The sequence below is a fragment of the Solanum lycopersicum genome, chromosome 4, assembly GCF_036512215.1.
Source record: "Solanum lycopersicum chromosome 4, SLM_r2.1".
Lineage (NCBI taxonomy): Eukaryota > Viridiplantae > Streptophyta > Magnoliopsida > Solanales > Solanaceae > Solanum > Solanum lycopersicum.
In genome coordinates this window covers 53,595,221-53,612,687 of record NC_090803.1, presented here as the reverse complement: position 1 = coordinate 53,612,687, position 17,467 = coordinate 53,595,221, and the positions used below count along the sequence as shown (strand labels likewise).

At 32.9% G+C, this 17,467-nt stretch overlaps 1 protein-coding gene and 1 non-coding gene across 2 annotated transcripts; both read right to left on the bottom strand.

Moving 5' to 3' along the window:
* Positions 1 to 478: 478 nt before the first annotated feature.
* Positions 479 to 9,453, bottom strand: LOC101246707 (uncharacterized). Its single transcript, XM_004237384.5, has 7 exons — positions 9,036 to 9,453; positions 7,255 to 7,340; positions 5,988 to 6,134; positions 5,772 to 5,880; positions 2,015 to 2,138; positions 1,200 to 1,473; positions 479 to 984 (listed from the first exon to the last, which is right to left on the bottom strand). Exons 1-7 carry the CDS (start codon positions 9,163 to 9,165, stop codon positions 877 to 879), a joined length of 978 nt encoding a protein of 325 aa, XP_004237432.1. The 5' UTR covers positions 9,166 to 9,453; the 3' UTR covers positions 479 to 876.
* A 7,940-nt stretch (positions 9,454 to 17,393) lies between these two features.
* Positions 17,394 to 17,467, bottom strand: TRNAV-CAC (transfer RNA valine (anticodon CAC)). Its single transcript has one exon. It is a non-coding gene; the product is annotated as a tRNA-Val (tRNA).

The window sequence follows — 17,467 nt, the reverse complement described above, 5'->3', positions numbered from 1 at the left end:
TGGTCTATTGGAACTTTGCTCTCCCTGTCCAAATCCAACAACAATTAGAAACAAGATTTTGAAACTTTTGTTTGAAAAAAAATGTCCAAAGAGAAATTGTGTAGGTAATTGTAGTTTTTTCTTTAATTTCTTTTTCTTGGGTGGAAAAAGAATATTGCTTTGGGAAAAACTTTAAACTACTTCCTTAATTAAGTGCAATAGTTTTTAAAAATGTGTCATTTAACTTGATCTCAATTGATATCGATGCCTTTGAACTTTGAAATTGCACAAACAAACACATAAACTAGTATAAAATTGAACAAGTAGACACATATATCCTATATGCCGTTCTATACATGTGATAATACACATCATATGTAACGTCCTACGTGTGTTGTGTCACCTAAACACATGTATCTATTTGTTCCCATTACTATTGAGATTGATGCAGAGCTAACAACATACAATTCATTCTAATACCCCAAACTACAAATTCAGCTTCTTGTTGACAAGCAAATATTCAATTTTTCTTCTTAAAAAGCAAAGCAAAACAATTCCACATACTTGGAAAGATCAAACAGATATAACAATAGAGAACTACTAGAACTAGAATTGCAGCTGTTAATTCATTTGGATTGTTAAGGGGGGTCTATTTTGTTAACAATTACAAGTGATCATTCTCAAAATATGAACAATATTGGGCTGAAAGGGATCTTCTCTCTTGCAAGTTTAACTACAACAACATACCCTATGTAATCCCACATAGAGGGTCCAGAGAGGGTACGATTGTACACAGACCTTACTATGCCTTGCAGGTCAAACTGCTTATACTACCAAATCTCATGATGAGAGCCCCAGTTGTATGGAGTTTCCTTTACGTCAAAATCCTCAATTTTTTTACATAAGTCCAAGTGATTTCAGCTGCTGAACATGCTCTGGTGGCAGAGCTGGCGGAGACCAATCATTTCCGTTGACCTCACCATCGACATCCTCCACAACATATTCCTTCAAAAGATTAACAAACATATCATTAGGTAGTTGCTGATAAACATATTAAGAATTGTAGAAGTCATCATGCCTCAAATTATGAGTGGTATCGTGTACTCGAGGATTTATTGAATATAACATTTTAATGAACCGCCTCTCCGTGAAAGGGTTCAAGACAATGATTGGGAAGGAATGACAAGAAAGCACAAAACATAGAATACGGTTAAGCGCACCTTTGTCAACATTCTTTTTGCAAGTATATGGTAATGCCTCTGCCATATTCTCTGTCCAACCATTGTAGCAACCAAAACACTATAAAATATGCCGATGACGGTAAATAGTCCTAGCACAATCAAAGCCATTATAAGTACTAGCGGCAACCCAGCTTCACCGGCACCTCCTAAGCAACCTCCACATTCACTGGCCGCACCAGCACAACTTTCAAAGCATGTTGTGCAATCAGTCCACATACAAAGTGTACCAGGCAAATGACAGTCTGCACACATTCTGCAAGGGCATCATAAGATAACGATGATGCAACAGCCATCAGAAAAAGAAAACTACAAATCATTCCTCAAGTAGCATCACAAGAAACACAAGAAAGAGATCAGAGAGCACAATTTCTCGCACTTTTGTTGTACAAGATGCTAAAGCAGTAGAAACCGGATAAAATATTAATATAAAAATTAATAAATGATAACAGGTGATCCGTCAAAAACAGCTTTAGCATGTATAACAATAGATGGCGGACACATCCAAACAAAGCAGCAGATTTTCAGAATGACAACACAATTATTTTGTCCTAAAGAGGACGGAGGAGAGACTTAAGACTTAATAACAATTATCCAGAAAACTAAACAAACACAACTTCATGACAATGCTTAATTGCTATGTTGCAGTCTATCAAGAGTACAAAAGTGATGTAACAGAAAAATGTTCTTGCATTGGTCAACCTTCATTTACTTGTTCCTTCGATTGATGATGAGAGCAACAAGGAAGAAGAGTACAGTATTAAGCGCATTACTAACGACGAGTCAAGATTCTTTACCCAGGATGACAACAGCAAAGGCATAATTCGCGGCAGGGTTGAGCCAAATCATTGCGCACTCTTCGATCATAACAGGTGATGAAGCAACCAGATAAGCCTAGCAGAGCGAAAAATAAAAGTGCCCCTGTACATTGTCGAATCAATACCTCAAAGTTAGTTTCTTTTATCTTCTTTTAGAGGATGTGAATACTTAAGTTGAATATCATTAAATGGTAAGCATATATTGATCACGAAGAATAACAAAAACAATTTTCCCATTGCAATAACTATCAATTATTTAAAAATATTATGCACTATCTTTGATCCTTGGGTGCCTTTGAAAAATTATGCACCATCTTTGGTCCTTGAGTGCCGTGATGGACATAAAGGAATCAGACGTCTCTTGCCAAGATATACAGAAATAGACTAATGCTACTGCACCCAGATTAACAAGAAACAGACCAATGATGCTGTGATACTTAATCCCCTTTTTCTCCGTCTCTTGCTCCTTTTGTTTCTCTTTTTCTCCTGTAATTTTGAGGTGGCCCCCGTATTCTCATGTTGGGGAAGCTGCTGCATTGCTTCATGCCGTCATCACAAGGAATGCAAAGGTGAAAACCAAATACTTTGGGATAGACAAGCAAATATTTTGCATGACAAATATCTTTCACGCTCAACTGGATCTTATAATCAAGACATTTTCATCTACTAATACTAACTCAAAATCAAAAACAAGCAAACAGTTTAAGGGGCCTTTTGATACACCAATACCCGACCGGAGTGTAAAAAACTCATCCACAGTCTGGTTTTGTTTTGTAGAATCTCTTTTTAAAATTTATTACAATCAGAGGAAGATATTACATAAGTGAGACTCGATTCTTCACCACATGGTCGAGGATGAGGGGCTCACAGCCTCGCATTATATGAGCTATCCTCTAAACAATCTAGGCGTACCTATATTGTGGTTTGAAATGCATCTGGTGGGAATAACTTGCCTACTGAAATGCTTGGCCCTTCCCATACTGATTTCTTCCACACCTTGCATACTGATAAGACGAGGTTAAAACCTCCACCCTGCACCCCAGGGTCCCAGTCCCACCAACTCATCCAGCCTGATTTAGATTTCACAACACCATCCTGTCCTCTCTAATCAAGTCTATTTCATTCCATTACAAGAAGTTAGTTGTAAGCAAAACTAGAAATTCTTTGAAACGGTAAGTTCTCTAAATCTACACCTAACAACTAAACATTATGCAAGTTAGAACTATAACAACTAAACCCTAAGCATAATACATTGGTATCGCCTATATAGATCCCTCACTTCTATTGTGTCTTAAAACTTCCAAGAGATTATGTGCTTTGTGGCTTGTCTAACACTTCCCATCATCAAATCAAATCATCATTGCTTCATCTGGAGGCATACATCAGACACGATCATACGCCATCTAAACAATTCTGTTGTTTTATTTATGTGATCTACTTGCAACCATTATCAAAAGTGACTAATCTTATCATATCTTGTATGACTGCACATCTATCTTAAGATCTTTAGTTCTGCGACATTTATTCAGTGCCATTTATATGAAAAAGCATATGTGATATCTAATCCCCTATCCTACCCCACACCAATGATACCCACCTTCCTTTTTTTTAACTCTCCCACATAATAGGGACGATACAGCTGCTTAGGTTTGATTCACCATATAATCACCCCATGGAAATGATTATTTCTATCCCTTTTTTGCATTTTCTATAGTTCTGTTGGACTAAATTTTTTGGAGAAAATGCTACCGGATGTGCCTTTATCTTTTTATCCAGCGTTCTCAGTTTCCCACTATGTTTGGACTATTTTTTGTTACTTCTGAGAGAACCTCCAAATGATGGATGGAGATGAACTTGGGGGGACAAAAGATCAATGGTCCACTTAGTTGATTTATAATATTCTTGCAGTGAAAAAGGTACTAATTAAGCATATCTCAAATAAAAACCATAAACTACTAGCAGAAGTAGAAATTAAAAGGAAAACATACGAGTCCCGTAATTTATAAACCCCTTGAAATCTTGAATTTTAACAAGCACTTTAGGATCGTTTGGCCATGAGCAAGTTATACAGGGATTATAATGTGAGAAATATAATACAGGGATTAAATGATGGCAAGATTATGCAACTTCCAGTGCTTCAGCAGATAATTATGCATCTACTTATGACAATTATATAACGGAAGCTATTCATGCATGTGTTTTATTAAATCTTTGCTAGTTATCAAGTGTTCGGCATGCTTCTATTATGCTCTAAGAATGACCTAAACTATGTAAATCTCAAGAACTAGGATTTTACATCACAACAAAGGGCAACCTAGGAAGATATTTTCTTGTAAAGACATTTACATGGTATTCTGCGAAACAGAGGAGATAGTTTCCTCCCGAAGCAATTAGGACAACGTTTGTGTGGGTCGCGGCATGGAATTCTACCATAACAGCTTTGTTAATGAGAATGCACATCAGCTGGTGTTTTGTATTTGTTGATACACTAAAAACCGACATCAAACATATTCTTGGTTTTTTTTGTTTTTTTTTTGTGGTGGGGGGGGATATTCTATCACAATTTGGTAGTTGAAATCACATTCCAAGCCCATGGTACAAATAGTTAGTTTTGACCTAATAGACCTCATGGATTATACGTTGGGCTACATCATTATCGAGATAAAAAACACGAGCACCAAGTAAACTTGCGTCAAGTCTAATAAGGCACATCATTTTTCTCTCCCCTTCTAATGTCGGGTTTGCCTAAAGTGTATATGCATCTTGTCAACCTATAAGCATGGCAAACCTTGTCCTTGACCCACCCTTCGTCAAGGATGCCACATAGACATCCCTTGGGGACTCAGCCTCCTAGCCGAGGTTTGCCCTACTATCATATTGCGGGAGGTCCAACTCTTGATACATATTTGTCATAACCCAAGCCCATGGCACATATCGTCTGCTTTGACCCATTAGACATCACCTATTTGTCCCTTGCTACTCCATCATCGAGCTCAAAAGCGTACATACCATTTAAATCTATGTTATGTTAAGGCATGTTACTTTTCTCTCCCTTTACATTGTGGGATTCTCCTAAGGCGTTATATGCACCCTTCTTCAAAAACTTCCCAACCTTGAAGCCCGTTGAACCATTTTCCAGTCTCGCCCTCCATCAGGGACATTACACTGCCCCTGGTCATAATTCCCTATGGTTCAATGCTTAAGAAAATGCTCACTTCTTATGGCAAATAGGCAATTGCCTTGCCACCAGACAAAGCAATAGTAGGTGATTCACATTTTCTCCTAAACTTTGCACATGACAACTACTTTATATCCTCTCAAATTTCAGCTATGCCCTCCTTGTTGCCAACCAGCTGAAAATACATAGCTTTATCTAAGCTTTGGGAAGTCAAACTGATAGATGCAGAACGTTGTGACATCTCTTCTTAGTAACCTATAGAAGCACTACAGCAGAAACATCCTACTTCCTCTCTGGACGTTTTTTAAGTATCAACCATCACAAATTTCATTTTGTCCAGGAAACAAACAAATGAAGAAAAGGATATAAGCCCCAGAGAGGGAGAGTAAAGGAGATTGTCACAACAGAACTTACAGGACAAGACAACATGAAATATCATTACTTAACATATCTTTTCTTTTGTCATAGGCAACACCATGATTTAGCACATACAACCAATCAAAAAAAAAACATCAGGACTTAACAAATAATAACTAGTGGAAAGCTCAAGATGTTTACCGCATAGATAGTAGAAGCTTAGTTCGCTATCAAACCCCCAAGTAAAACGCAACCAAGACTTATGGTGGGTGTCAATCAAGAAAACTAAATATCCCAGCAAGGCTATAACCTGCAATGAAAAGGGTAAGAGCTCAGTTGGATATGTTCTCTATAAATAAGGTAAGGATATTTCAGAAAATCAAAGAACAAAATTTGTAAACAGGACCAACCACCTACAAGCTGAACTGCGAGAAAGATGAACAAAATGTCTCTGGTCACAAAGAATCGGAACTTCAAAGTTCGCCACTTTCTATCAGTGGGAACATGAACTCTCAAGTAATAGGGAGCTTTGCAAGTTGTGCAATGGGAAAAAGCAAATCCTTCCTGTAAAATACAAATTTTGTTTAGCTACCGAAAATAAATATAATTCTGGTGAATATTGCTTACTGTAATTTGTAAATTGCTTGGAAGTTATCAGCACTCTTATGCAGACATTGCTTCTATGAAAGGAAAGCCTCAACAACTACTTTATCAAATAATTAGTGCTGAAATGAAAAGTGCACACGAAAAATGACTCTTGCAAGTAAAGTGCCTAGTCCAAAGCTATACATGGTCAATATATGTACAAATGACACTAATCAAATCCTGATTCCCCACTTTAATGCATCAATACAAGAACAAATTAATTCCAAGTAAGGTAAGGAATAACAGTATTCTAGCACCCAACGCTGCGACCTACTAATCAGTGGAGTGGATACTTGAGTGTCATAAAATCTGATGTTCTAATTCCAACGGAGACAAAAACACTAGGTGAATTCTTCCTATTTTTCGACATGTCCAAGTCTTGGTGGGCAACTGATGGGAGGTAGCAGGTACCCCATCAAACCTATTTCTCGATTCACTCAAAGAGGTGAATAGGGTCCCAATAGAGATATGTAAAAAGCAGGTCCGATTACGCGTATTCCTAATCCTGGTCGGCATGAGACGTCGGTTTTTGATTAACATCCTTTTGCCACTATCTTTCTTTCCTAAAAATGCAGCCCCTACCATTAGTCGTCTATGGAGATCTGGGATTCGGTATTGAATCAATCCAACATTTCATTCGGTCACTTCAGCAGTCATAAAAAAACCTAATTCTATTGAGTTGATTCCATCTCCTTGACTTTGTTCACATTCAGTAGCAGCTTGCTGGTGTCCTTTCAGGTCAGGAACTCCTGCAATAGGTAGCCAGCCTATTGGAAAAAGACTACTCTCATCCCTCTCCTTTCAGTCGAGTGAGCTAATTTTTTTCGTGCTTCTTAAGTCGACCAAGAGCTCAAGTCTACCCGGGCGCGCTTCTTCATTCATCCATTTAGGCCCGGCTAAAAGAATAAGAAATGATAAAAATCTTGATGGAGTGCCTGACTAACACAAAAGCAATTAGGCAACAAGGCAACTTTCGACAATAACAAGGTTAAAACTGCTCAAGTAATACAGATTCAAAAGCCAAAAATGAAAAACATACTTTCACTGCACGCCAATGATCCAGGCATTCCCGATGAACAAACTTTGATGTACCTTTACACTTGCAAGGTGCAATAAAATCCCTACCTGAAAAGAAAAAAACAAAAACATTTATAAGCACATCCCAGTTCTGAAACAGCACAAGTTCAGCACATATAACCCAATAATGTTATGCTACAACATACCCAGTGTAATTGTCTGGGGAGGGTGTTGCACGGCTGCACGCAGCCTTACTCCTACCTTGAGAAGGTAGAGAGACTATTTCCGGTAGACTCTCGGCTCAAGTAAGCATTTAAAAAACAAGTATATAAAGCGAATATAATAGCGTCATGTTGAAAACAATAAAGAAGAGAACGGTAGCAAAGTAATAGATAACGAAAGCAAATGAAAAAACATCAGGTAATACTAAAATAAAAAATAAGATAGCAGGGAAGTAATAATAACACAATACTAAAAATGAACTCGACCTACTAACCTTCTACCTTAATCCTCGACCTCCATGTCTTCTTTCTAAGGTCATGTCTTCGGTTAATGAATGACTTATCTAATCTTCTCTCCCAAGACTTCTTTGGTCTACACCTTTACTGTACTTATACCCACTGTAGTTAACTTCTCACTCCTCCTCACAACGATACTGAAAATGAAACTAGACAACACTCGACTTACTAACCTTCTATCTTAATCCTCAACCTCCATATCTGCCTATCTAAGGTCATGTCTTCGGTTAATGAATGTCATATCTAATCATCTCTCCCAAGACTTCTTTGGTCTACATTTACCTCTACTTATACCTACTGTAGTTAACCTCTCACTCCTCCTCACTGAGACATGTGTTTCTTCTCTTCACATGCCCGAATCATCTCAATTTCGCCTCCCTCATCTTTTTCACCTAAGAGGTCACTCTCACCTTGTCCCAGATAGCTTTGTTCCTAATACTATCACACCTAGTATGTTGACACATTCATCTCAACATCCTCATTTACGTTACTCTCATCCTCTGGGCATGTGACATTGCGAGCTCTGAATGGCCCACACTCTGCCCCATACAACATAGCCAGTTTGATCACCACTTCATAAAACTTACCTCAATGCTTGTTGACACATTCTTATCACACAAGACAGCAATGTGAGCTTCCATATCGTCCACCTACTCCAATACGATGTGGAACATCATCATATTATTAACTCCAAATACTTGAAACTTCTTTTCTTGGGAGTGACTTGTGTTTCAATCTGTACTCCCGCATGTGTCACAAAAGTTACTTCACTGAATTTGCACTCCAAGTATTCAATCTTAATCCTACTCAACCTAAAAACCCTTTACACTCCAGATTCTGTCTCCAAACCTCCAACCTATCGTTAACTTCGTCAAGTGTCTTGTTAATCAAAACTATGTCATCTGCAAAGAACATATACCATGGCACCTCTCCACATCTCCTTGAATATGTTTCATTAGTACATCCATCACCGAGGCAAATGATATTATGTTATAGAATGAAATAAACAACAAATGACCCAGAAACACCTAAAAGCAGCTTATTTTACATTTAGAAACACCACAAAAATTCCAATTAATACATTTGGGGTTATGGCATCATATTTTCAAGACAAATTCACCAAAATACTTTCACTCCATAAAAGGGTCCTCAAGAATCACCCAAAACAGCTAGCTTTACAGTTAGGAACACCACAAAATTCCCAATTAATACACTAGAACCAACTAAAATTTCGAACAATAAAGAATGAAAGAAAGGGTGAAATGAAGAAATAAAGAAAACTAACCATCAGTCTCAAGACAAATCCTACACTGAATCTGTTCACTAGAACCAGCTTCAAGATCGATCTCACTTGTGTCAGTGATCACAGAAGGAGGAACCAAAGGAGAAGATTCAGACTGATCAACCAATTCCATTTTAATTTTTTCCCCAATTCCTCCAGAAATTAACAAGTGTAGAATGATCAAGTTTCAATTCATCAAGAAAATCAAAAACCCTGATACCCTCTTTCTTGTTAATTACAAATAGATACACATATGAGTCTCTCTTCCCCCAAAGAAAATTTGGTGTTAGGGAAGAAGAGGTGGTTTTTATTCTCTTCTGTTGTGTTGTCTGAAGAAGAACAATGAAAATGTCAACAAGTCATAGTTGGGGTGGAGTCTATCATTATTATTACCCTTTCATAAATAGTTGTCTTTTTATTTAATTCTTTTTACTAAATAAGGTAGTTATTCCAACTTGAAGTATTTTTGGTTTGATAAATTTTTCATGTTTTATTTTTTGTAGATCGTTTTTTAAAAGGTATATATGATTTATTAAAATGGTTTGTCATAATGTTTTGATATTTTAATTAAGAATTATGATTTGTTTGTTCGGTCAAATTATATTTTCTTTGTGATAAATTTTTCATGATTTATTTTTTGTAGATCGTTTTTTAAAAGCTATATATGATTTATTAAAGTGGTTTGTCATAATGTTTTGATATTTTAATTAAGAATTATGCTTTGTTTGTTAGGTCAAATTATATTTTCTTTGTTTCACAAAGAATGGTCTAATTTGACTTGTTACGGAGTTTAAGAAAATAAAGAAATTTTTTAATTATGTGGTCCTAAATTAAAGTTATAAATATACAAAATTGTCTTGTAATCTTATAGCCTTAAACATGACACGTGAAAAGTTGTTATAAAAAAAGAAAGATGTTATTCTTTTTTAAACAGACTAAAAAAAAGTAGGTCATTCTTTTTAAAACAGAGAGATTATAAGAATTTGCATCCATATTAACAAAACTTCTACTTCAACCAATGTGATTTTGAATCATGATTCCATATATAGGTTCAAACGATATGTCTTAAGTCAACTGCAACCATTTTAAGTTGTTCGCATTATTCACTTAGACACCTCAACTTATTCATGTGTCAATTGAACACCTTTTTTGTTCAAAAGTCATTTCTATTAGACACAAAATACTGACATGACAAAAATGTGTGATTCACTTTCTTTGAGTGCGTTAAGTTATTAAAAATAGTTTTTTTTTTTGTTTTTTTCCTTAACCTATACTCCTAAATTAATAAAAAAAAAATTAACAAACAAAAAAGACCAATCTTCTTCTTCCCCCTTCATTTTTTACCATTTTTTACACACACGTACACCACACTCCCTCCACCTCTCATTCTCTCATCCTCTTGTGTTGTTTCGTGCTTTTTCTTTTTTTTTCTTCTTATGTTGATTTACGTCTCAAATATTTTGGAAAAATCCCATTTATCATAATGAAAAAAATAATTTTTTTCAATTCTAATAAATAGTTACTAATATAGAAAAGATGAAGACAATGAGTGAAAGATTTTAATGATATCGAAATGAAAGAGAATGAGTGTTTAGCTTGAATGAACAACAAGTATTATTGTACTGTTGATACAAATAAAACAGAAGAAAAAGGGTGAAGTGATGGTTTACTGTCATAGTCGATGCCGACGCCGGCTCCAGGAAAATCAGAAATAGGTCTTTTGAAGAAGGGGAAAGAGAGTGGAGGCTGTTAATTAAAAAAAGAATTTTTAATTTTCTAAAATACTTTTCGAATTAATTAAGTAGTGCTTTAAAAAGTCAAATATAATGTCGCGTGTCATCATATTATTGGTAAATCTATTATGTTTTAGCGTTTGAGATACACGTTTTTATTTTTTTCAACTGATTGTCAGTTTGTATCAAATAGGTATAAATTTTTTAAGGTTTAAGAGTTCAATAGGTACATCCCTTAATTGAGGTATCTAAATGAAATATGATGACGACTTTAAGTGGTTGTGAATGACTTAGGCCAATTTTAAAATTTCAATTCTCCAAAAAGTAAAATTTCAAGTAGTGATTTCAATTTTTTTTTAAAAAATAAAAATGTAAAACTAGACTCACAAATTAAGATTCTTCATTTAAATTTTGTGAAAAAAAACATATTCAGTGTGAAAATATTGTTTGTACCATGTGAAAGGATTGTATTTTAAAAAATAAGTTAGTTATTACTATTGATGAAATGTTACATTGTGAATTTATATAAAATTAGGCGAAAAGTTCTGGTAGACCCTTGTACTTGTATGAGTTTATATTGTAATCATTCAACTTACTCATTTTTCAATTGAACGCTTGCATCCATCGAAACACAACATTTAAACACATTTTTTACCACTCAATTGTGTGTATCACATTCACTCGACACATAATTTTAAAAATAATTATAAAATGACACGTATGATTATAAAATAACACATGCACGCACGCGCACGCACACGCCCACAGTCACTCCACGTCAATTTTTCTTTTATTATATTAGATTAATGTAGCAACACTTTTCTTCCAATTTTTATTTCTGTTTGCTATAACTGTCTCTATGCCCATAATTTCACTTCATCCCTTCTTCTCATTTTCTTTACTTTTTCCTTTTTACTACTTCTTCTACTCTTTCCATTGAAGTCAATTATGTTGGCATGATTTCTGATTGTTCACAATTTTGATGGAGTTCGAAGTTGATTTTGAACTTTACTGGATTGGGAATTTCGATGGTGACCGATAGCCTAAGGAAGAGGCGGGGTTTGTTGGGTGGTCTGATTGTTAGCTTAGGATTGGTGGCGTTAAGAAGGTCCAGACTTATTGGGGGAATTGATTTGATATTTTTGTTATCGTTGTTGATTTTCGTTTACACCTGCTGGTTGAAGCTTGTCGGAGGCGGTGAAAATGAAGGTGTTTTGATCGGAGAAGGTGAAGAGGACGAGAGGAAGACAATAAGTTTATGTTTTTTTGGATCTGAAATATGAGTCATTTTAGTGGTAGATGTCTGAAGCAATAGTCAATCTCAAAAATTATACAAGCTTTTTTTGTTGCTTTTGTTTGATTTTCAATTTATCTAGGTAGGTTTTTTAATTTATTTTTGAATTAATTAGTTGTTTAATCTGGATTTCATCTTCTATTTGTGTCTTTGTTAGTTTTTAGGTTTTAGTGGATTACATTGATGTTGTTGAATTTTTTTTTAATTTTTACTTTGTTTTATGCATAATGTTAGTAAGATGTTTTGAAAGTATTGTTTGTCTTCCATAGCGTGTTTTATGATAAATAGAGCAGTATAATGCCAATAAACAATAGAGAAAAAAATTGGGAGAAAAGATAAAAATAAATAAAATGCCAAGAAAATTTCAAATTCTGTCCAATAATGGTGTTAGATCCAACTAGAAAGATGATGTCTATATAAAAGTTCTAATGTGACTGTTAGATCCTTTTTCAAGGTTCTCACGCTCTTAATAGGTGTGTGTTACACACACTCTGGTATCAGCTACCACATAGGATCTCAAGTCAAAATTAGTGTCTAAAATATTGTGTTTCAATAAGTTTAAGTGTTCAGATGATAAAGGGGCAAGTAGAAGGGTTTTAATTCAAACATATACAAGTACAAGGGTCCATCAAACCCTTTTGCCTATGAAGATATATATATTTGAAAGTTTGTAATTGTTAGGATATATATTGTTGATCATATATATATATATATATATATATATATATATATATATATATATATATATATATATATATATATATATATATATATGTATAATATTTATTATAGAATAATTATTTGTTCAGTTATAATAAAAGTTTAATAGATCATATACTCGTTTATGGTGTCTATTTACTCATATATAGTAGATGACTTAGTGTATAACATTTTAACTTATACACAAAGGATTAAATTATCGGTTCTTATAAGTATAAAAAATTTTGTTCGCAATCTAAGATGAAAATTGGACATGTCATTGATACAATTGTAGCACAAAATGATATATGATATCTTGATTGTGGAAACGCTATAGTTTCAACTTCTTGTGCTAGTGTATTTTGTACGTATTGAACAAGATCGAGTAGAAATGGTTGCTTTAGACTGAGTGACAAAGCATATTCTCTAAACTATTAAATGTATTTATATTTTTAAGGGAAAAGACATTAATTTTTCCTTGAACTTGTACCGAAAAGTCAGTTATACGATTAAACTATCATAGTGACCTATTACAGACTTATACTACTCAAAAGTGAATTTATTACCACCCTAAAACGTGTAACATCACTCTCACATTATGTGGTGTATTAAACTCGCTGCCACAGTAACACTATGTCAGCATCATGTCATAAATTATATTTATTTTATTTTATTTTCTTTATTAATTAACTTTTTTTATTAACTATATTTTACTCTAATTAATCCCAAATTGATCATTTTAATTCTTTAATAATTATATCTTCTTCATCACTAAATCTCACCCATTTTCAATTCTCATTTCATTAGAAAATCATATTCAAACCTCGAACCCACCTTCACTATTGATTATGTTCTTCACCATTACCATCGCCTTCAATTCTTCTTCATCTTTGTCACCTAACACCAAATATCACAACCACCTTTATCAATATCGATTTTTTCTTCTTCACCACATTCAATTACCTATTTTAATTTTTGTCACCCGTCACCCATCACCACCAAACTCATAAAGTTTCTATCACCACCAAACCCAGAAATTGATTAACAACCAAAATTTCTTTAACAAAGTCAAAAAAAAATGAAAAAGATAGAAAAAATCAACCGAAACTTTTCTAGATAAAATACAATTATTCACTAACAAATCTATGGATATTAATTTAATTGCGAATTAAAAAAATTGTGCTTTTAGATTGTGATAAAAAAAATATATAAAGAAGTATGATAAAATAAAGAATGAAGAAGAAGACAATGGGTGGGGTGTGAAGAAGAAGAGGTGTAGGGCTTGGGGTAGAAAAGAGAATTATAACTTTATATTTATTACTTTTTTTCCAAACTGACTCGCCTATTTTTTTATTTTTGTCTTATTTTTTGCCATGTCAGTTTTAGGAGGTTAGAAAATTCACTTTTGAATAGTATAGGTGTGTAATAGGTCACTATGATAGTCTAAGCGTGTACCTAACTTTTCGGGACAAGTTTAAGGGGAAATTTTGTCTTTCCCTATTCTTAACCCTAATATAACTATTAGGTCTGTATTTATTAATTATCGTTTTAATTTATTAAAATGTGAGATTTTGAGATGGGTCAATAGTCTGATATACTGGATGATAATAATACGTATCGGTAAAATAATAAGTTAGTTGACAGAATTCATGTCTATATATAGAGATTGTACCTTTTGAGAACTTTATAAGTTTACATTGTGTCAAATCTTGCAAGTGGATTTATGAAATCGACACATGAAATAAGTTAAACAATACTCTAAAGGAAACTTATCATTTAATTAAATTCGTCAGTAATTTAATTTATTGATTAATATTTGTAATGTTAACATTGAGAATTATATAAGTGTTTAATGGAGAATTCCGAAATATAAATAGAGGATTGAAATTACTAATTTCTAATGGAATGATTTGCAATTTATTAAGGTAAGAATAATTTAAATTACTTATTTGGAATTATTTCCATAATAAGGATCCTCCTTAATTAATTATGTGGTTCTTACGGTGCCCATATTAAATTAGAACTCGGAATCCTATTTTCTAGAAAAAGAGTAAAAATTGGCGTTAGTTTTGGTTGAAGAAAACAACCGTGTGTTTCTCTCTCATTTTTGGATCGGGAAGAAATCTCTATAAGTAGTGTTTCCTCTAACCTAGAAAAACATTATTTTTTTATACGATACTTGTTCACCTAAGTATTGAGAGAGTTCGAATGTGAGCTTTGTGATCATTGTTGAAGACGGCAAAAAAAAAAATTCTATCTTGTGGATTCGCTTGAAGGTATCTCTTCTCATGCTTTAAGAGGTGATTCTTAAATCAAAATTTCATAAAGTTTATGTGTTCTAGCATGATTGTTTGTGTTCTACCATAAACGTATTGGTTATTTATTATTTATGTAAGCAATAAGATTCTTGTATGCTTCCGTTGTGTATATAATATTTAACAATAATAACATAAAATTACAAACATTTATCTACTGAAATTAGTCTGTGTGTATGAACTATGATTTGTTCATCTAGTAAAATTGTATAAGATTTGAAAACTTTTATGGTAGTTCTCACAATTGTGAATTTCTTATGTTTATGAAAGACAAAAAAGACAACTTAAAAAATTAAATTACAAAATTTTAGCTTTAAAACAACTTGATTTGAATCATAATTTTAGAAGTTGTATCCAAACAGACCCTTAACATTTTTTGCCAAACACACCATTATTACTCACTCCCTTTTATCTTATTTAAATTTACATTGACTTAACACGCTCCTTAAGAAAATATTAATTAATAACTTATTTTATTAAATTGACTTTATGAATTATTTATTAAAAATCTAAAATTAGAAAGGAAAAATCTTTTGATTTAATAAAATTAACAAGTAAAAAATTACCTTTTTAACATAAAAATCAAATAAAATGAAACAAAGGCTTTGGATTAAGGCTGATCAACTATTTTACCATCCTCTGTCTAATTACTCATTAACCAATTACCTATTTTATATATATATATATATATATATATATATATATATATATATATATATATCCAAAAATTGTGCACAAGTATATTTTTTTTGTTTAGATGAATGAGTGCACTAGAATTTTAAAAATTAAACTACGTAATAAATGAAAAAATTAAAAAAGTATGTAATATACATGAAAAAATTTGGAAAAAAAAGGAAGAAAACGATGAAAGAGTGCACTAGAAATTTTAACAATTAATATGAAAAAGAGGGAAGACTTGAAAAAAGAGGCTTAAAGCTACTCCTAGTGAGATTTGAAACTCACAATCACTTAAAGATTTGCTTCTTTCAAGGCACCTTAAACCACTAGACTACAACATCTTGTTATGTAAATGGTATTCAAAATACGTTATTTAACCACTTTGTATATTATTTTATTTATATATATAGGGGCTATATATATATATAATGACAGAGCTAGGATTTGAAGCTCATATGTTTGAGATTTCAATCATTTATAAAGTTTTAAATTAATAATTTATATATATTTAATAAATTTCTTAAAATAAATATAGAGTTTGGATCAAAGTTATTGAATATAACAAATTTATAACCTTATACTCTAGCTTCACCCCTGATTATACATCTATCAACTATTTTCAATTTAAACGATTTAGTGGGAAATTATTTAAGGCTAATTCTTTCATTTGGCATTATTTGGTTACTAAAAAAACTTCCCTCACTTGTGTGTGAAAGTCTTTCTTCAAACATTTTGTGGTGTTATTATAAATCTTCAGAATTCGAAGCACTTTGTGATTTACTAAATATTATTATATGACAAATATCTATTTGATTTTAGGTTTGAATTTTAACAATTTAAATCTTGATTATTCTGTTATTTATTTTTATAATTCCACAATCACTCAATGATTTGAATGAATTTATAACAAAGTCTTAATATAATTAAGAAGTTTATTTTAAAATTACAAAAATGAGATGCAATTCATCACTAGATATTTCATCTATTTTTACTGTTAACCATTGTCATCCACTATTATTAGCTACCTCCATATGACATTTAGAATCACCATCAATCACTACAGTCATGTGCTATCACCATTAGCCACTATGTACGGTCACCATCACCAGCCAACAATCACTAACACAATCACCATAAATAACCATTACTATCACCAACCATTGTCATCATTCACCACTCAGTAGCTATTACTATTATCCATCATGATTATTAGTTGTCACGATCAACAATGATTGTTAATCACTACTATCAATCATCATCATTACTAGTTACTATCCGAACCACTACCATTACCCAACACAATTTTCTTCCGACACCACAACCACCATTGCTTATAATCATCAACTCCTACTACACTTAGATTTTTAAAAGATATTTTTTTATTTAAATTTTATATTTATTAATTTTTAAAATAAAGACAAATTGTAGATATTCAATTTTTCAGGCATTGAAGAAATAAATTATCTTAATTATGTAGTATTTAAATTCAACATTTAACTCTTAATATATAATATAATATTTCGATTCAAACGTCTTAAATCTTAACGAGATTTGAATAAGAATGTGTGGAAGTTGGAGAAAAATTATATCCAACTATTTTGGAAACATAAAAAAATGCTTAAGGAATAGTAGAAAAATAAAATGTCTGAGCCCGGGTTCGAACCGGGGACCTCTAGTGTGTGAGACTAGCGTGATAACCGACTACACCACCCAGAC

Bases quoted from the DNA above. Each gene is read 5' to 3' on its own strand.
- LOC101246707 (XM_004237384.5), bottom strand. From the start codon at position 9,165: ATGGAATTGGTTGATCAGTCTGAATCTTCTCCTTTGGTTCCTCCTTCT. The intron at 7,341-9,035 runs GTTAGTTTTCTT...TTTTCTTTTCAG, and splicing joins GATTTGTCTTGAGACTGATG to GTAGGGATTTTATTGCACCT. The intron at 6,135-7,254 runs GTATGTTTTTCA...TGTATTTTACAG, and splicing joins ATCATTGGCGTGCAGTGAAA to GAAGGATTTGCTTTTTCCCA.